The sequence below is a fragment of the Cherax quadricarinatus genome, chromosome 98 (genome assembly GCF_038502225.1).
Source record: "Cherax quadricarinatus isolate ZL_2023a chromosome 98, ASM3850222v1, whole genome shotgun sequence".
Classification (NCBI taxonomy): Eukaryota; Metazoa; Arthropoda; class Malacostraca; order Decapoda; family Parastacidae; genus Cherax; species Cherax quadricarinatus.
Window position 1 is genome coordinate 7,874,023 of NC_091389.1, and position 22,118 is coordinate 7,896,140.

At 39.0% G+C, this 22,118-nt stretch overlaps 2 protein-coding genes across 2 annotated transcripts in view; one reads left to right on the plus strand and one right to left on the minus strand.

Moving 5' to 3' along the window:
- The window catches only part of LOC128702493 (vitamin D3 receptor B), a 65,955-nt gene extending 59,385 nt beyond the window's left edge, over positions 1-6,570 (minus strand). Inside the window, exon 1 of the mRNA XM_070105414.1 lies at positions 6,005-6,570. Coding sequence (XP_069961515.1) covers positions 6,005-6,570 — 566 coding nt within the window. The remainder of the gene's footprint in view (positions 1-6,004) is intronic.
- A 1,497-nt stretch (positions 6,571-8,067) lies between these two features.
- Positions 8,068-22,118, plus strand: part of PpD3 (protein phosphatase D3) — a gene marked incomplete at its 5' end in the record, with an annotated part of 87,486 nt that continues 73,435 nt past the window's right edge. Inside the window, 2 exon segments of the mRNA XM_070105293.1 lie at positions 8,068-8,309; positions 12,991-13,138. Coding sequence (XP_069961394.1) covers positions 8,068-8,309; positions 12,991-13,138 — 390 coding nt within the window.

The following is a 22,118-nucleotide window of genomic DNA, read 5'->3' on the forward strand; positions in this document are numbered from 1 at the left end:
TAAAGTGATCGGAAATTGGTAATTTGGCCAATTTCACACAAAGTTCAAAATATTCCAATTTCAAAATAGGGTCCAGAATAAACAATGTAGACATTCCTGGCATTAAAATAACATTTTCTCTGTTTATTAGTTACATTTTCAGGCTTTACAAATGAATTCCATTTGGATTTTTTATAAACAATGAATTTTTATTCACACCAAAAAATCGAAGATGTACTGTAATAATTTTATAAATAATATCAGCACATTATTTAAGTATACACGATATGATGTAGGGCGAAATGACAGTAGTTTGTTGGATTATGTATTGGTAGATAAAAGACTGTTGAGTAGACTTCAGGATGTACATGTTTATAGAGGGGCCACAGATATATCAGATCACTTTCTAGTTGTAGCTACACTGAGAGTAAAAGGTAGATGGGATACAAGGAGAATAGAAGCATCAGGGAAGAGAGAGGTGAAGGTTTATAAACTAAAAGAGGAGGCAGTTAGGGTAAGATATAAACAGCTATTGGAGGATAGATGGGCTAATGAGAGCATAGGCAATGGGGTCGAAGAGGTATGGGGTAGGTTTAAAAATGTAGTGTTAGAGTGTTCAGCAGAAGTTTGTGGTTACAGGAAAGTGGGTGCAGGAGGGAAGAGGAGCGATTGGTGGAATGATGATGTAAAGAGAGTAGTAAGGGAGAAAAAGTTAGCATATGAGAAGTTTTTACAAAGTAGAAGTGATGCAAGGAGGGAAGAGTATATGGAGAAAAAGAGAGAGGTTAAGAGAGTGGTGAAGCAATGTAAAAAGAGAGCAAATGAGTGGGTGAGATGTTATCAACAAATTTTGTTGAAAATAAGAAAAAGTTTTGGAGTGAGATTAACAAGTTAAGAAAGCCTAGAGAACAAATGGATTTGTCAGTTAAAAATAGGAGAGGAGAGTTATTAAATGGAGAGTTAGAGGTATTGGGAAGATGGAAGGAATATTTTGAGGAATTGTTAAATGTTGATGAAGATAGGGAAGCTGTGATTTCGTGTATAGGGCAAGGAGGAATAACATCTTGTAGGAGTGAGGAAGAGCCAGTTGTGAGTGTGGGGGAAGTTCGTGAGGCAGTAGGTAAAATGAAAGGGGGTAAGGCAGCCGGGATTGATGGGATAAAGATAGAAATGTTAAAAGCAGGTGGGGATATAGTTTTGGAGTGGTTGGTGCAATTGTTTAATAAATGTATGGAAGAGGGTAAGGTACCTAGGGATTGGCAGAGAGCATGCATAGTTCCTTTGTATAAAGGCAAAGGGGATAAAAGAGAGTGCAAAAATTATAGGGGGATAAGTCTGTTGAGTGTACCTGGTAAAGTGTATGGTAGAGTTATAATTGAAAGAATTAAGAGTAAGACGGAGAATAGGATAGCAGATGAACAAGGAGGCTTTAGGAAAGGTAGGGGGTGTGTGGACCAGGTGTTTACAGTGAAACATATAAGTGAACAGTATTTAGATAAGGCTAAAGAGGTCTTTGTGGCATTTATGGATTTGGAAAAGGCGTATGACAGGGTGGATAGGGGGGCAATGTGGCAGATGTTGCAAGTGTATGGTGTAGGAGGTAGGTTACTGAAAGCAGTGAAGAGTTTTTACGAGGATAGTGAGGCTCAAGTTAGAGTATGTAGGAAAGAGGGAAATTTTTTCCCAGTAAAAGTAGGCCTTAGACAAGGATGTGTGATGTCACCGTGGTTGTTTAATATATTTATAGATGGGGTTGTAAGAGAAGTAAATGCGAGGGTCTTGGCAAGAGGCGTGGAGTTAAAAGATAAAGAATCACACACAAAGTGGGAGTTGTCACAGCTGCTCTTTGCTGATGACACTGTGCTCTTGGGAGATTCTGAAGAGAAGTTGCAGAGATTGGTGGATGAATTTGGTAGGGTGTGCAAAAGAAGAAAATTAAAGGTGAATACAGGAAAGAGTAAGGTTATGAGGATAACAAAAAGATTAGGTGATGAAAGATTGAATATCAGATTGGAGGGAGAGAGTATGGAGGAGGTGAACGTATTCAGATATTTGGGAGTGGACGTGTCAGCGGATGGGTCTATGAAAGATGAGGTGAATCATAGAATTGATGAGGGAAAAAGAGTGAGTGGTGCACTTAGGAGTCTGTGGAGACAAAGAACTTTGTCCTTGGAGGCAAAGAGGGGAATGTATGAGAGTATAGTTTTACCAACGCTCTTATATGGGTGTGAAGCGTGGGTGATGAATGTTGCAGCGAGGAGAAGGCTGGAGGCAGTGGAGATGTCATGTCTGAGGGCAATGTGTGGTGTGAATATAATGCAGAGAATTCGTAGTTTGGAAGTTAGGAGGAGGTGCGGGATTACCAAAACTGTTGTCCAGAGGGCTGAGGAAGGGTTGTTGAGGTGGTTCGGACATGTAGAGAGAATGGAGCGAAACAGAATGACTTCAAGAGTGTATCAGTCTGTAGTGGAAGGAAGGCGGGGTAGGGGTCGGCCTAGGAAGGGTTGGAGGGAGGGGGTAAAGGAGGTTTTGTGTGCGAGGGGCTTGGACTTCCAGCAGGCATGCTTGAGCGTGTTTGATAGGAGTGAATGGAGACAAATGGTTTTTAATACTTGACGTGCTGTTGGAGTGTGAGCAAAGTAACATTTATGAAGGGATTCAGGGAAACCGGCAGGCCGGACTTGAGTCCTGGAGATGGGAAGTACAGTGCCTGCACTCTGAAGGAGGGGTGTTAATGTTGCAGTTTAAAAACTGTAGTGTAAAGCACCCTTCTGGCAAGACAGTGATGGAGTGAATGATGGTGAAAGTTTTTCTTTTTCGGGCCACCCTGCCTTGGTGGGAATCGGCCGGTGTTATTATAAAAAAAAAAAAAAAAAAAAAAATAATAATAATCAGCACATTCGTGAATGTGTATTAGACTCATGATGTCGTTTGTTTACTCTTGAGCTTCGGCAAAAATTTAACATTTCCGCTACATTGAGCTCAGTTTCAAGCCATTTTCAGTACTAAAACCAATCAAAATCATTTCTATTTTTGTAATATGTCTTCCGTTCTATCAAACGATGCCAAGAAATCACAAATACAACTGTAAAAACCATACAAAAAAACACCGCAAAGTTGCTGTTTTAATCCAAAAATATGGTTGCGGTTTTTTCTCTCATTATGCACTGCATGTTGCAGTATTTGTTTTATGTGGTGCACACTTACTACATAGATGTGTTCTCTCATATCTAGGCCCAAATTTACCGCTTACAGCATATCTGAGTGAGCCAAGCTGATGGCTTAGTTCTACGGCTTGGACCCCGTCTTCTAAGCTGTAGAACTACGAGATGGACCCCTCAAAGGATTAACAAACACTCGGACAATTCCTAGAAAGTATTTTTTCAAGGCTGAGGAAGTGATCACCTCATCTTTACCTCTCCACCACTTCTGCTGTCTCCACCTTGCCTGAAATCCCAAAATGCATTGCATATTAGTGGCTTTCTTTTGTGCCTACCAGTATTTTAATACGTGTAAATTACATTACAGTGGTATCTCGGTATACAAACAACTCAAAACTCTAACAATTATGTAAATGTATTTATGTAAGTGATTTTATAAGTGTATTTTTGGGGTCTGAAATGGATTAATCTAATTTACATTATTCCTTATGGGAACAAATTTGTTCGGTATCGGCACTCGAACAGTCTTCTGGAACGAATTAAGTTCGTATCCTGAGGTACCACTATGTTTCTACGTACTACATAAAGAGATAAAAACTGTCTTGTATGTACGTAGTTGCCTTTGTTTCCGACTGAGGAAGCTTGCTGAGCAGGCAAGATGTTTTTACGCTAAGGATATCCGACTGTTGCACATTGTTCTCACCTACCCTATTTGTTAATGTACAAGTATCAGGCACTGTTATATATTCACACACTGGCCACTGGTAAGATAAGATTCGTTTTTTTTTAGCCCCGGAGGGTTAGCCACCCAGGATAACCCAAGAGAGTTAGTGCTGAATTGAGGACTGTCTGGTTTATTTCAATTTGGATCCTTCAGTCTTGTCCCCCAGGATGCCACCCACACCAGTCAACTAACACCCAGGTACCTAGTTATTGCTAGGTGACAGAAAGCTTAAGGAAACATGCCCAGTGTTTCTACCCTGCCGGGATTGAACCAAGGATACTCAGTGAGAGATGTGAGAGTGTTGCCTACCAAGTCACAGGTTATATGGGCCACTACCAGAAGACGGATAATAATAAGAAAAAATACACAAATAACCCGTTCATAGGAAACTGAAGCTTGTGACGTTGTTTTGGTCCGACTTGGAACATAACACAGCTTCTCCTCACTTAACGACGGAGTTCCATTCCTAGGACCACATCAGTAAACGAGTACGTCACTAAGTGAGGAGAGGCTGTATTCTGGCTCCCTTACCTTCACGCTTCTCTCTAACTAGTTAATAGTCAAGTCAGACTGAAATATCATTATACTGTACAGTGGACCCCCGGTTAACGAACTTTTTTCATTCCAGTAGTATGTTCAGGTGCCAGTACTGACCGAATTTTTTCCCATAAGGAATATTGTGAAGTAGATTAGTCCATTTCAGACCCCCAAACATACATGTACAAAAGCACTTACATAAATACACTTACATAATTAGTCGCATTTGGAGGGGATCGTTAAGCGGGGGTCCACTGTATTTATATATCATCATAAATATCATTCTCCTACTTGCTGTTGTTATTGCATTGTTACAGTCATGGTATTGTGAGTTTTTATTCTTTAAGAGAGATGATAGTAAGCATTTATACATTATAATATGATGAGGGTCTCAGTTGTAAGTTGAAATATCCATTAGTAAGCTCTTCTAAACCTGTGTAGTATACAGTGGACCCCCGCATAACGATCACCTCCAAATGCGACCAATTATGTAAGTGTATTTATGTAAGTGCGTTTGTACGTGTATGTTTGGGGGTCTGAAATGGACTAATCTACTTCACAATATTTCTTATGGGAACAAATTCGGTCAGTACTGGCACCTGAACATACTTCTGGAGTGAAAAAAGTTCGTTAACCGGGGGTCCACTAGTGGGATTTTTTTTTATAAATGTGATGCAAAAAGTACATCCATAATTGAATAGTTCTTGGAAGGGCCTTCATAGTGTTGCTATTTAATTTTGGATGCACTTTTTTCGGTCATATTTATGAAAAATTACATCAAATGGATGAGCTTTGTAAGTGATCTGACTCTGCAGTGTTATTGTGTTATCTTATGTGTAGGGTCTTTTGTACCACAAGTCCATGTATTTGTGCCACAAGTCCATGTATTTGTACCACAAGTCCATGTATTTGTACCACAAGTGCATGTATTTGTACCACAAGTCCATGTATTTGTACCACAAGTCCATGTATTTGTACCACAAGTCCATGTATTTGTACCACAAGTCCATGTATTTGTACCACAAGTGCATGTATTTGTACCACAAGTCCATGTATTTGTACCACAAGTCCATGTATTTGTACCACAAGTCTATGTATTTGTACCACAAGCCCATGTATTTGTACCACAAGCCCATGTATTTGTACCACAAGTCCATGTATTTGTACCACAAGTCCATGTATTTGTACCACAAGTCCATGTATTTGTACCACAAGTCCATGTATTTGTTCCACAAGTGCATGTATTTGTACCACAAGTCCATGTATTTGTACCACAAGTCCATGTATTTGTACCACAAGTCCATGTATTTGTACCACAAGTCCATGTATTTGTACCACAAGTCCATGTATTTGTTCCACAAGTGCATGTATTTGTACCACAAGTCCATTTGTACTACAAGTGCATGTATTTGTACCACAAGTCCATGTATTTGTACCACAAGTCCATGTATTTGTACCACAAGTCCATGTATTTGTACCACAAGTCCATGTATTTGTACCACAAGTCCATGTATTTGTACCACAAGTCCATGTATTTGTACCACAAGTCCATGTATTTGTCCACAAGTGCATGTATTTGTACCACAAGTCCATGTATTTGTACCTCAAGTGCATGTATTTGTACCACAAGTCCATGTATTTGTACCACAAGTCCATGTATTTGTACCACAAGTCCATGTATTTGTACCACAAGTCCATGTATTTGTACCACAAGTCCATGTATTTGTACCACAAGTCCATGTATTTGTACCACAAGTCCATGTATTTGTACCACAAGTCCATGTATTTGTACCACAAGTCCATGTATTTGTACCACAAGTCCATGTATTTGTACCACAAGTCCATGTATTTGTACCACAAGTCCATGTATTTGTACCACAAGTCCATGTATTTGTACACAACAAGTACCACAAGCATGTATTTGTACCACAAGTCCATGTATTTGTACCACAAGTCCATGTATTTGTTCCACAAGTCCATGTATTTGTACCACAAGTGCATGTATTTGTACCACAAGTCCATGTATTTGTACCACAAGTCCATGTATTTGTACCACAAGTCCATGTATTTGTACCACAAGTCCATGTATTTGTACCACAAGTCCATGTATTTGTACCACAAGTCCATGTATTTGTTCCACAAGTGCATGTATTTGTACCACAAGTCCATGTATTTGTACTACAAGTGCATGTATTTGTACCACAAGTCCATGTATTTGTACCACAAGTCCATGTATTTGTACCACAAGTCCATGTATTTGTACCACAAGTCCATGTATTTGTACCACAAGTCCATGTATTTGTACCACAAGTCCATGTATTTGTACCACAAGTCCATGTATTTGTACCACAAGTCCATGTATTTGTACCACAAGTCCATGTATTTGTACCACAAGTCCATGTATTTGTACCACAAGTCCATGTATTTGTACCACAAGTCCATGTATTTGTACCACAAGTCCATGTATTTGTACCACAAGTCCATGTATTTGTACCACAAGTCCATGTATTTGTACCACAAGTCCATGTATTTGTACCACAAGTCCATGTATTTGTACCACAAGTCCATGTATTTGTACCACAAGTCCATGTATTTGTACCACAAGTCCATGTATTTGTACCACAAGTCCATGTATTTGTACCACAAGTCCATGTATTTGTACCACAAGTCCATGTATTTGTATTTGTACCACAAGTCCATGTATTTGTACCACAAGTCCATGTATTTGTACCACAAGTCCATGTATTTGTACCACAAGTCCATGTATTTGTACCACAAGTCCATGTATTTGTACCACAAGTCCATGTATTTGTACCACAAGTCCATGTATTTGTACCACAAGTCCATGTATTTGTACCACAAGTCCATGTATTTGTACCACAAGTCCATGTATTTGTTCCACAAGTCCATGTATTTGTACCACAAGTCCATGTATTTGTACCACAAGTCCATGTATTTGTACCACAAGTCCATGTATTTGTACCACAAGTCCATGTATTTGTACCACAAGTCCATGTATTTGTACCACAAGTCCATGTATTTGTACCACAAGTCCATGTATTTGTACCACAAGTCCATGTATTTGTACCACAAGTGCATGTATTTGTACCACAAGTCCATGTATTTGTACCACAAGTCCATGTATTTGTACCACAAGTCCATGTATTTGTACCACAAGTCCATGTATTTGTACCACAAGTCCATGTATTTGTACCACAAGTCCATGTATTTGTACCACAAGTCCATGTATTTGTACCACAAGTCCATGTATTTGTACCACAAGTCCATGTATTTGTACCACAAGTCCATGTATTTGTACCACAAGTCCATGTATTTGTTCCACAAGTCCATGTATTTGTTCCACAAGTGCATGTATTTGTACCACAAGTCCATGTATTTGTTCCACAAGTCCATGTATTTGTACCACAAGTGCATGTATTTGTACCACAAGTCCATGTATTTGTACCACAAGTCCATGTATTTGTACCACAAGTCCATGTATTTGTACCACAAGTCCATGTATTTGTACCACAAGTCCATGTATTTGTTCCACAAGTCCATGTATTTGTACCACAAGTCCATGTATTTGTACCACAAGTCCATGTATTTGTACCACAAGTCTATATTTTTCATGCATTAACATAATGTTTATTCCCGTCTCTCCAGAACAGCAGTATGACAAAGCCATTGAGCTATACACCTCTGCAATAGAATTAAACGACACCGTCGCCATATATTACGGTAATCGAAGTTTCGCCTATCTGCGGACGGAATGTTTCGGCTATGCTCTTCAAGACGCGTCCAAGGCCTTGGAATTAGACAAGAGTTATGTTAAGGGTTACTACAGAAGAGCCTCAGCCTATATGTCTCTAGGGAAATTTAAACTAGCACTAAAGGACTATGAAACGGTAAGTATTTTGTCTGTGCCTCAGAATGCCCAGGTCTATAGTTACCCCCCTTTTTTTTAACACATCAGCTGTTGCTCACTGAGGCGGGGTGATCTGAAAAAGAAGAAACACTTCCATCATCAGTCACGCCATTGCTGTCTTGCCAGAATCATGCCAGTATCACAGTTCAAAAACTGTAATGTATGTCCACCCCCTCCTTCAGAGTGCAGGTATGTCCACCCCCTCCTTCAGAGTGCAGGTATGTCCACCCCCTCCTTCAGAGTGCAGGTATGTCCACCCCCTCCTTCAGAGTGCAGGTATGTCCACCCCTCCTTCAGAGTGCAGGTATGTCCACCCCTCCTTCAGAGTGCAGGTATGTCCACCCCTCCTTCAGAGTGCAGGTATGTCCACCCCTCCTTCAGAGTGCAGGTATGTCCACCCCTCCTTCAGAGTGCAGGTATGTCCACCCCTCCTTCAGAGTGCAGGTATGTCCACCCCTCCTTCAGAGTGCAGGTATGTCCACCCCTCCTTCAGAGTGCAGGTATGTCCACCCCTCCTTCAGAGTGCAGGTATGTCCACCCCTCCTTCAGAGTGCAGGTATGTCCATGTCCACCCCTCCTTCAGAGTGCAGGTATGTCCACCCCTCCTTCAGAGTGCAGGTATGTCCACCCCTCCTTCAGAGTGCAGGTATGTCCACCCCTCCTTCAGAGTGCAGGTATGTCCACCCCTCCTTCAGAGTGCAGGTATGTCCACCCCCTCCTTCAGAGTGCAGGTATGTCCACCCCTCCTTCAGAGTGCAGGTATGTCCACCCCTCCTTCAGAGTGCAGGTATGTCCACCCCTCCTTCAGAGTGCAGGTATGTCCACCCCCTCCTTCAGAGTGCAGGTATGTCCACCCCTCCTTCAGAGTGCAGGTATGTCCACCCCTCCTTCAGAGTGCAGGTATGTCCACCCCTCCTTCAGAGTGCAGGTATGTCCACCCCTCCTTCAGAGTGCAGGTATGTCCACCCCTCCTTCAGAGTGCAGGTATGTCCATGTCCACCCCTCCTTCAGAGTGCAGGTATGTCCACCCCTCCTTCAGAGTGCAGGTATGTCCACCCCTCCTTCAGAGTGCAGGTATGTCCACCCCTCCTTCAGAGTGCAGGTAGTTACCTTCCTTCACTAACTGTAGCTACAGTAATATTATTTTTTGTGCCTGTAATTTATTAATTTATAGGTTTATTTAGGTACAAGTACACATTAGTACAATTATCATACATAGTAATACAGTGGACCCCCAGTTTATGACATTATTTCATTCCAGAAGTATGTTCAGGTGCCAGTAATTACCGAATTTATTCCCATAAGGAATATTGTGAATTAGTCCATTTCAGACCCCCAAAAATACACATGCAAACGCACTTACATAATTGGTCGCATTGGGAGCTGATCGTTAACTGGGGGTCCACTGTATGTATATGCAAAATAACCAAAGTGAAAAAAGTTGTGAAATTCCAAATTGTTTCGGTGGTTTCTCATATTATTCCTTGATAATGTGAGAAATCATGAAATTGTTCACTTTTTTTTTCACTGTGGTTATTTCTGCATATTGTTATATCACCTGTTTATTGTGAATTTATGTTAAGGTAAGATGAGATGAGATTTTGTTTCGATTTTTAACTCGAAAAGGTTAGTCAGCCAGGATAACCCAAGAAAGTCAGTGTATCATCGAGGGACTGTCTTATTTCCATTGTAGCTCTTAAATCTTGTCCACCAGGATGCGACCCACACCATTTAACTAACACCCAGGTGCCTCCTTGCTTGCTAGGTGAATGGAGACAGCAGATATAAGGAAACACACCCAATGTTTCCATCCTTGTTGTGGATCGAACCACGGACACAGTGTGTGAAGTGAGAGTGTTGCCTACCAGGCCACAGGACACCATGTTAATGAACCAATGCTCAGTTTCACCTACATTATTTAGCAGTTTGATAACTCATCTGTTATTACCTCCATACACTTTAGATGAGGCTTGGGTTGGCACAGGAACTAGTATGTTAATAATAATGATAATAATACAGCCCCTCCTCAATTAGCGACGTACTCGTTTACCAATAATAATGATAATAATAATACAGCCCCTCCTCAATTAGCGACGTACTCGTTTACCAATAATAATGATAATAATAATACAGCCCCTCCTCAATTAGCGACGTACTCGTTTACCAATAATAATGATAATAATAATACAGCCCCTCCTCAATTAGCGACGTACTCGTTTACCAATAATAATAATAATAATACAGCCCCTCCTCAATTAGCGACGTACTCGTTTTTCATGTTTTACTTTACTTTTTATGTTGTTAGTACTGTGTTTTATACTGTAAGGTTTAGGATAAACACTGTCTACAACTCAAATACTTGTTTATTTCCCAGAAATTTGGCATAAAAAACACTGTCGTAAGTCAAGTGGTCGTAAGTCGAGCAGGTCGTAAGTCGGATGGTAGGTGTATATGAGAGCTGATTTCCTCTATTCTGTTTATTACAATATACAGTACACTACTCTATAAATATTTAAAAACATTCCAGAAATGTTATAAATGGTACAAAGATGACATTAAAACAATATCAAAGATGGTTGACACAAACTCACCACCACTATAGTATGCTCCTCACTTAGCGATGAATTCGTATTGTTATTAGTGGATGTTTTAATATATGTTACCATGTATGACAATTGTACTTATGTATACCTGTACCTAAATGAACTTACTAATCCCTCTCCAAGATCAACAATATTCACCAACAACCAAAGTTTAAGATACAAAATAATTACAGTAAGTCTTCAACTTACGTACACATTGGAGATCAGAATTGTGTACAATATTCGTAATACAGAAGTCTTCAACTTACGAATACATTGGGACTTTCTGTATTGTGTATGATAATGATATAATAATTATACACAGTAATGATATACACAATACAGTAGATTCTTAATGTGTATGTAAGTTGAGGACTTACTGTACTCTTTAAGCTACGTGTATTTTAATTATCTTGATCTAACGACAATTACATTATTATTTTTGTAAAATTTCAAGGACAAATTTTATTTTGGCACTTACGGGGGTTCCAGGAATGTAACCTTTTTGTTCACCCATGTTCCTTATTTCAATTTACACAACTTTTTAACCCTTTCAGGGTCCAAGGCCCAAATCTGGAGTCACTCACCAGTGTCCAAGAATTTTCAAAAAAAAAATTTGTTATTTTTTCTTATGAAATCGTAGAGAATCTTTTTGTGAAGGTAATAAAACAAAAAGTACGAAATTTGGTGGAAAATTGACGAAATTATGCTCTCGCGAATTTTGATGTGTCAGCGATATTTACGAATCGGCGATTTTGCCGACTTTGACTCCCATTTTAGGCCAATTACATTATTCCAATCAACCAAATTCTTAGCTATTTCACTAGTATTACTTCTATTCTATCGATTGAGCACAAGAAATCGCCAAATCAACTGTTTCAACTACAAAATAAAGTGATCGGAAATTGTTAATTTGGCCAATTTAACACAAAGTTCAAAATATTCCAATTTCAAAATAGGGTCCAGAATGAACAATGTAGGCATTCCTGGCACTAAACTAACATTTCCTCTGTTCATTAGTTATGTTTTGAGGCTTTACAAATAAATTCCATTTTGATTTTTTATTCACATAATGAATTTTTATTCACACCAAAAAATAGAAGATTTACTGTTATGCAATACTGTAATAATTGTATAAATATCATCACCATATTTGTGAATGTATATTAGACCCACCATCTGACATGTATTAGACGTGTGAGGTCGTTTGTTTACTCTTGAATATCGGCAAAAATTTAACATTTCTGCTACTTTGAGCTCAGTTTCTAGTCATTTCCAGTGCTAAAACCAATCAAAATCATCTCTATTTCTGTAATATGTCTTCCATTCTATCAAATGAGACCAAGAAATCGCAAATACAACTATAAAAAACATACGAAAAAACACTGCAAAGTTGCTGTTTTAATCGAAAAATCATGATTTCATTTTTTTTCTCTCATTATACACAGTGTGCTGCAGAATCTGTTTTATGTGGTGCACGCATACCACATAGATGTATTCTCTCATATCTAGGCCCAAATGTACCACTCACAGTTTATCAGAGTGAGCTGAGCTCATGGCGTAGATCTACGGTTTGGACCCTGAACGTAAAGCCGTAGATCTACGGGACGGACCCTGAAAGGGTTAATTGTCATTTTCAGGAATGTAACTACCATCTTAACCAGAACTTACTGTAACTGTGTTACAGTAAGTTCTGGTTATAACAAACTATTAGGGAGGAGTTTGTCCACTTTTGTTAAATCAGAATAATGTTCAAAATACCATACAATTACTAATGTTCTCTGGTGTACACTTGTTGTAGTGTACACATAGTTTATGTACACTGTTGTAACAGTGTACACATAGTTTATGTACACTTGTAGTGTACACAGTTTACACTTATATTACAGTGAACATTGAAAATAAAGGAGGTCAAAGTACAATTTAACCATTGGATTTTGTTATTTAATAAGTTCATTATATCGAGGTCCGTTATATCGAAATCCCTTATACCAAGGTTCATTATACCAGGATTAATTGCAGGTGTTGGATGCACAACACATGCACTGTACAAACACTAATGGAGACTAAACATTACAGGTGACAAAGACTCGACCCAACGACCGCGATGCCAAAATAAAGTACAGCGAGTGCCAGAAAGTGGTGAAGATGCTGCTGTTCCAGAAGGCGATAGCTGTCGACGACGATAACAAGTCTGTGGCACAGTCAATAGACCTTGAGTCTATGGGTAAGTGCTTCCCACCTTCAGGACTGTAACATTCTCATCAGAGTGCAGGCACTGTGCTTCCCGCCTCCAGGACCTTAACATCCTTACTCGTCCTTCAGATTGCAGGCACTGTACTTCTTACCTTCAGAACTGTAATATCCACACTCATCCTTCAGAGTGCTGGCACTGTACTTCCCACTTCCAAGACTCAAGTCCTAACCAGCTACTCTGAATCCCTTAATAAATGTTAGCGTGCTCACACTCCAACAGCACGTCGAGTCATAAAAACCACTTTCCTCCATTCACTCCTATCTAATACACTCACAGACACCTGTTGGATGTCCAAGCCCTTCACACACAAGGATAAATGACCAGAAAATATTAATCATGATTAAAATCAGCATACCTGGAGGGGGGTTTTGGGTGTCAACGCCCTCACGACCTCGTCCGTGACCAGGCCTCCTGGTAGATCAGGGCCTGGTCAGTCAGATTGTTACATTGAACTATGTGCGAACCATAGCCTGGCTGATCGGGTACTGACTTTTGGTATCTGTCCAGCTTCCTCTTGTCATGTAGGGAAGTGTCATCCAATGCATGTAACAGTATTGAATATGAAAAGTATTTTTGCTACTGTGAGAGCGACAGTAAACAGTGCTAGAATATAACACAGTGAATCATGACAATGAACACACACATAAAAATATCTTTCGGAGAGAAATTACTAGAAATTGCAAGTTAGCCGGACTTGACTCCTGGAGTTAGGAAGTACGGTGCCTGCACTTTGAAGGAGGGGTGGGATATTTGCTGTTTGGAGAGGCATCTGAACTGTAGTATCGGCGTGCTTCTGGCAAGACAGTACAGGTCTCCCTCAACATTCACGTTTTCAACTTTCACGGGCTTCACACATTCGCGAATTCCCAACCGCCAAATTCCCAGCCACCAAATTCCCAGCCGCCAAATCATATTTAAGTTTCCCGCCACCTGCGAGTCCCTACTACCCTCCCTCCGACCCCCGCAACTGGCAGCCAGCCCTCCCACCACTCAGTGTGGTGAGTGTTTTGTTTGTTCATTATTTGCTATTAAACTACAGTATAAATAATGTAAACCCATTCTTGACTGCATGTTGGAATGGCTATTCAGACAGGTATTAGACGGTAACATCATGTGTTTACTCTTGAACACTGCAAAGAATTAAACATTTCTGCTACAGCTAATAATAACAATAGTAATAATAATAATAATAATAATAATAATAATAATAATAATAAATATGATAGAATTGAAGAAGGAAATTGTACAAAAATACAAGGGAGTGGTTGACACATCATCAGTGTGACTTTGTTTATGCTGGAGTGAACATTAGTCTCAGTGCTCTTCCAAACATTTCACAATAATTCATTGTGTTTGGTGCTTGTAGATTGAGTGTGACTGGAGTGGTAGAGGCAGTGACTGAGGCAATGGTATTTAATAACATACATGTTAATACATTATTATTTTTTTTTTTTTATTATCACACCGGCCGATTCCCACCAAGGCAGGGTGGCCCGAAAAAGAAAAACTTTCACCATCATTCACTCCATCACTGTCTTGCCAGAAGGGTGCTTTACACTACAGTTTTTAAACTGCAACATTAACACCCCTCCTTCAGAGTGCAGGCACTGTACTTCCCATCTCCAGGACTCAAGTCCGGCCTGCCGGTTTCCCTGAATCCCTTCATAAATGTTACTTTGCTCACACTCCAACAGCACGTCAAGTATTAAAAACCATTTGTCTCCATTCACTCCTATCAAACACGCTCACGCATGCCTGCTGGAAGTCCAAGCCCCTCGCACACAAAACCTCCTTTACCCCCTCCCTCCAACCCTTCCTAGGCCGACCCCTACCCCGCCTTCCTTCCACTACAGACTGATACACTCTTGAAGTCATTCTGTTTCGCTCCATTCTCTCTACATGTCCGAACCACCTCAACAACCCTTCCTCAGCCCTCTGGACAACAGTTTTGGTAATCCCGCACCTCCTCCTAACTTCCAAACTACGAATTCTCTGCATTATATTCACACCACACATTGCCCTCAGACATGACATCTCCACTGCCTCCAGCCTTCTCCTCGCTGCAACATTCATCACCCATGCTTCACACCCATATAAGAGCGTTGGTAAAACTATACTCTCATACATTCCCCTCTTTGCCTCCAAGGACAAAGTTCTTTGTCTCCACAGACTCCTAAGTGCACCACTCACTCTTTTTCCCTCATCAATTCTATGATTCACCTCATCTTTCATAGACCCATCCGCTGACACGTCCACTCCCAAATATCTGAATACGTTCACCTCCTCCATACTCTCTCCCTCCAATCTGATATTCAATCTTTCATCACCTAATCTTTTTGTTATCCTCATAACCTTACTCTTTCCTGTATTCACCTTTAATTTTCTTCTTTTGCACACCCTACCAAATTCATCCACCAATCTCTGCAACTTCTCTTCAGAATCTCCCAAGAGCACAGTGTCATCAGCAAAGAGCAGCTGTGACAACTCCCACTTTGTGTGTGATTCTTTATCTTTTAACTCCACGCCTCTTGCCAAGACCCTCGCATTTACTTCTCTTACAACCCCATCTATAAATATATTAAACAACCACGGTGACATCACACATCCTTGTCTAAGGCCCACTTTTACTGGAAAAAAATTTCCCTCTTTCCTACATACTCTAACTTGAGCCTCACTATCCTCGTAAAAACTCTTCACTGCTTTCAGTAACCTACCTCCTACACCATACACTTGCAACATCTGCCACATTGCCCCCCTATCCACCCTGTCATACGCCTTTTCCAAATCCATAAATGCCACTACTACACCACTACTACAGTGGACCCCCGCATACCGTTGGCATCACATAACGTTAAATCCGCATACCGATACATTTTATCGCTAAGATTTTGCCTCGCATACCGTTAAAAAACCCACTCAACGCTATTCGTCCGAGACGCATCTAATGTGCGGCCTGAGCCAGCCTCATTTGTTCCGCCGGTGGCATTGTTTACCAGCCAGCCTCCGCGGTAACATCCAAGCATACAATCGGAACATTTCATATTATTACAGTGTTTTTGGTGATTTTATTTATTTATTTATTTATTTATTTATTTATTTTCAATTTGTGCACACATACAGAGGTACAAAAAAATACAGGTAAGAGCAGTATGCCAAAGCCACTTATACTATGCATAGCATTACGGGCTGGCTTAAAATTAACTTAAGATTAACTAAGCAATGATGAAATCAGTGATAAAACATTAATGTAAACAGATTACTATAAAGCACAAGTGAGTATTACAAAGACAGGTCATATTGTTGCATTCAGTTAGGTAGTGATTCTGTTAGGTAGTGTATTTAAAAAATAATAAAGTTAGATTCGGTTTTAGGTTTAACATTTATATGATATAATTGTGAGAAACATTTAAGATATACAATTTATAAGGTTCAGTTATTCAGTATTTATTTGGTTTTGGGTGAGTAAGTGATCTTTGAGAAGAGACTTGAATTTATAATCAGGTAGTGTTTCTTTTATATTTACAGGTAATGAATTCCAGATTTTAGGGCCTTTTATGTGCATTGAGTTTTTGCATAGTGTGAGATGGACACGAGGAACATCAAAGAGTGATCTGTGCCTTGTGTTATGGTCATGTGTTCTGTTGAGGTTGGCAAGGAGATGTTTGAGGGGAGGGTTAATATCAGAGTTAAGTGTTCTATGTATGTAATAGGTGCAGTAATAAGTATGGATGTTTTGTATGGTGAGTAGGTTTAGTGTATTGAATATTGGTGGAGTGTGCTGCCTGTAGTGAGAATTTGTTATCATTCTAACTGCAGCCTTTTGTTGAGTAATTAGTGGTCTGAGATGGTTAATTGTTGTTGAGCCCCATGCACAAATTCCATAGGTGAGATAGGGGTAAATAAGAGAGTGATATAGGGCCAGGAGGGCTGACTGTGGAACATAGTACCTTATCTTCGATAGTATGCCTACAGTCTTGGAAATTTTCTTAGAGATGTGTTGTATATGTGTATGAAATTTGAGTCTATTATCAAGGTGGATTCCTAAGAATTTTCCCTCTGTTAGTTTTGTGATAGGTGATCCGTTTATCATTATGTTAAGAGGGACATCTGTAGCTCTGTTACCAAACTGAATGAAGTAGGTTTTGTCAATGTTTAGTGTAAGTTTGTTAGTCCTCATCCAGGTAGATATTTTCTGTAATTCGGTATTTACAGTATTGGCTAGCGTGACTGGGCTCGGGTGAGAGAATACGTATGTAGTGTCATCTGCAAATAGTGTGGGTTTGAGTAATTGCGAGGCATTTGGAAGGTCATTTATGTATAGGAGAAAGAGAAGAGGGCCAAGGACACTTCCCTGTGGGACACCAACTGTAATTGGTTGCGCAGAAGAGTTTGCCCCATTTGCGTACACATATTGGCTTCTGTTGCTGAGGTATGACTTGAGGTAGTTGAGGGAGTGCCCTCTTATACCATAGTGTGACAATTTTACGTGGAGCAAGTCATGGTCAACTGTATCAAAAGCTTTACGTAAGTCAATGAAGATCCCCAGTGGGACTTCTTTTTTCTCTATTGCAGTGTATATATGTTCTAGCATGTGTATAATAGCATCATTAGTATTTTTATTAGGCCTGAATCCAAATTGGCAGGGGTTGAGTATGTTTTGGGAGATAAGGTAGGAGTAGATTCGTTTATGAATTAATTTTTCAAAGATTTTTGAGAGAGGGTGTAAGTTGGATATTGGCCTATAGTTATTCAACTCTGTTTGGTCTCCTCCTTTGTGGATCGGGGTGACCCTTGCTATTTTGAGTACTGTAGGGAAGGTGGAGGATTCAATGGATTTGTTAAAGAGTGTTGCAATGATTGGTGATAGCACTTGTGACACTTTTTTGTATATAAAGGGTGATAAGGTATTTAAATCTCCTGCCTTGTTTTTTAGTGCGTTGATAATAAGGGAGACTTCATATGGGTTAGTCGGAGCTAGGAACAGAGTGTTCGGGTAGTTGCCGGTGAGGTAGTCATTTGGTGGGGTATCTGAGCTTGGGATTTTATTGGCAAGGTTTTGTCCTATAGTGGAGAAGAAATCATTGAGTCTGTTTGCTGTTTCTGTTGGTGGGAGTTGGGGTTCATCTGATTTTGCTAATTTTATTTCGCTATTTCGTGATATCTTTTTTGTTCCCAGAATTTCTGATAGGGTTTTCCAGGTCTTTTTTATATCACCTCGTAAGTTGGATAATCTGTTCTCATAATACAATTTTTTTGCCCTTCTTATCAGGCTGGTTAGGATTGACGAGTAACGTTTTGTTTGGTCTCTGGTTATGTGACCCATTCTGTACTGTTTTTCATATTGGTGTTTTGTATTTATGGATTTGAGAATGCTGGGTGTTAGCCAGGGACTGTTCAGTCTCTTTGCTGTCATCTGTTTAGTTTTTTTAGGGCAGTGCTTGTTATAGAGGTATTGGGTCTTTTTTAGAAAATTATTAATACATTCGTCAATATCTGTATAGGTTTCTAGCTCAGTGTGCCAATCGATGTTTGCTATTGCTGTTGTGAAGTTATTAATGGCTGCCTCATTGTGAAGTCTGAAGGTGACTTTAGTAGTGTCTTGGGGTAGTTTACCAAGAGTTGTTATGAGGAAAGTAGGGTAGTGGTCTGTGGTATTATCTGTAATTATGCCTGATTTTAAAGGGGATATGGTGTTGGTCCAGATGTGGTCAAGTAGGGAAACACTAGTCTCTGTAACTCTTGTAGGTTTTGTTACTGTTGGTAGTAACATACAGTTATTCATTGTGTTTGTGAATTCAGTAACGTGTGGGTCCTGGTCTTGCAGGAGATTTATATTGAAGTCACCTGAGAGTAGTAAGTGATCTTTGTTCATGCGTGCATCAGTTATCATACTTCCTAGATTTTGACTAAATTGGCTAATGTTTGACTGTGGAACTCTGTAGATGTTTATCAATGTGAGAGGTTTTTGTAGGTACTTGGATTTGAATTTAGCTATTATATATTCCCCATGTTCATCCCTTGTGCAAGTATTAGTGATACATTGTAGTTGGTCTGAGTAGTATATGGCTGTGCCACCCCCTTGTTGGTCTGGCCTACAGTTGTGTATGGCTGTGTATCCAGGAATGGAATAGACATCTGTACTATCAGGCTTTAGCCAGGTTTCAGTTAGTGTAATGATGGACATATTGGCATGTAAGGAATTTAGTAATGCTATGAGGTCATCGTAATGCTTGCTTAAAGATCTGATATTGTAGTTAAAGATAGTTATGTTGTTGTTGGCACTGAGAAGTGCCTTTGATTGCTCTGCAGTGTAGTAATTACAGTAACTGTTTGATTCATTTAAGTCATTAGATAAGAGGTTGGTATCAGGATCAATGCTTGTAATCATAAGATTTGTAGTGAATCTATAGTTTGAATTAAGTATAAAACAAAGTAAATAGTCTTAAGCTAAAAAAATAGCACCTAGATTATTTAACAAATGTAAAATAGTGAGCTAAGGGACTAATACAAATAAAGTGATGATCAAATAGTGGAGCTTGGGAATATGGTAGTAGGTAGTACTATAAAGGTAATTTTTTAAAGTTAGAATTATAGTATAAAATTATATTATAAAAGGGACTAATATAGGTTGTGGTGAACAATAAAGTGGTAATCAAATAAATGAGCTTTGGAATATAATGGCAAAATTGTGAACTTATTCTACTTTAGCACCTAAGAATAGCACCTTGATTATTTTAACAATTGTGAATATATAAACTAGGATAGTTATATAAAGCTAAAATAAAGGAGAAAATATATAAGGGACTAAAATTAAGTAATGGTAAGCAAAGTTAAATCTACAGATGGTAGGAATTATAATATAAACTTATAATATAAAAATACAAATTGAAATGGTACTTGCAATTGCACTAGAGTCTGGTATAGGTTGTTGACAAGATCAAGATTATAACTAGATTTAAATTGACAAAATAAAATTCACAATTAAAGTACCAAAAGAATGATAGTAAAAAAATAACAGTGGTAATGTCTTGGTTATAATATGATAGTAAGAGGGCAGACAGGTACACAGGTACAAGGGATAATATAAAGGTTGGGGTTGAATATAAAAACTTGAAAATTTGGCTACAAAATGTTATGGGAAGTATAAAATAATGTTTAATCTACAAAAGTAAAATTGACTGGTAGTAAATATGGTGTTTAATAAAATTTTTAGTAAGTAATAATGATTACAAAAAAGTGAAAAAGTAATGTTTATTTCATTCAATATTGCACTGGTAGTTATACTTGAGGTTATATGGCAGTACAAGGTAATTAAGAGTAATCTAGGATAGTAAATGTGGTATTAAAACAGGTTAAGGTAATTAGACAAGTAATGGTTATTAAATGTCAAAAATGTTAAGAGTAAATTGAAATTATAGTAAAAATGATATTTATTAATTTTAGTAAGTAATATCAATTGATAGTATTTAAAAAATATTAGGTAGTAATATGGACAGAGAAAGTATCAATTCAGCTAATGTTTAAGCGAACAATACTAAATAAGAAAATCACATAAGGTGACTTATGCTTACTAGTAAAATCACAAAATGAGGTAGTTGATTATTTAATTACTAAGAGATTGTACAATGAAATTTGAACAATAATGGAGCAAAACGTACACTACACTACGTAGGCTTTTAGGTTGGACATTGTTTAGTTGTTCTCTGCAAGATTAGTATCCCTGAGAAATCGTGATAGATCATTCTCGTTCGTGATTGTGTACAGTTGACCTACATTTGTTTTCCTAACTAGAATTTTCCCATCCCGTGTGAAGCATTGGTGTATTGTGTCATTATTCTCTCGCTTAAGTTTTCTGACTCTATACAGGAGGTTCTGACGTTTTTTGGTAAGACACTCGTTTATGTATACCTCTTTCTTTACTTTAATAGATGCAATAATTAAGTCTTTTTTCCTGTCATGTGAGTGGAATCTAAGCATAACACTTTTTCTACCATGGGATCCTAGTAACCTGGCTTCTTTTATTTCTGACTCTGGTACAATAACACTTGTTTGGTCCTTTATGATCTGCAGAGTAATTTCTTTACTGTTTGTTTGGTTCATATCACTGGGAAAAAGTGGACTGTTAACTATTACTGCGTCAGATAGTTTATCTTGTTCCGTTTTATCTTCTTGGAGAGCAAAGTAGTCACTGAACTGGTTATCTAAGTTGTTCTTCCATTCTTTTACTGCTTCTTCAACCTTTGTATTAAGAGATATTATTTGTTGGGTATGGCTATCTATGACTGCTTGGATGGTCTTGTCACAGTTAGTCATTCCTGGTGTCGATAACTTTTGTTCAAGACTGAGGATTTTGTTTTCGAGTTGTGTCATCCTGGTGTCTTGTTTTGTTAGTGTCTCTCGAAGATTCATATTTTCAATAACTAAGTTGGAGATGCATGACTTTAGGGTATCTGGATCGTTGGTCATACCTGAGAGACTACTTGGTAGGTTGAATCCGGGGAAGAGAGGGGAGGATGGGCTGGTGGCAGCCATGTTTGTTGTTATTGTTGTGGTGTTGCCATGAGTGGTGGTGAGAGGGGTGGTTGCTGGGCCGGCGTCCTCCTGGCTACACTTGTTGAATAGTTGATTTTTCGGTGTTTTCTTGCTGGCCTTGGTGCTGTTTCCTCTTAGATTGCGCCTCATAATACTACAGGAATTGTTGAAGTTAAGAAGAAGTTGTAGTATACAAAGCTTAGGGTTACGTTGTTCGGCTGGCAGCGGGGTGTTGTTTCGGTTTGTTTGCAGTCTTCCTTTGATCTCTATTTTTTCGATTTGTAGGTTTCACTGTTGGTAATCTTTGGTCATTCTGGGTGCTACGTTGGGTAGTGGAGTTTTGCTTGTAACTAGGTCATCATAGGAGCATTGGTAGCTCTGGTAGTTGGAGAAATGTACGGAGCTTGGAAGACGCTGC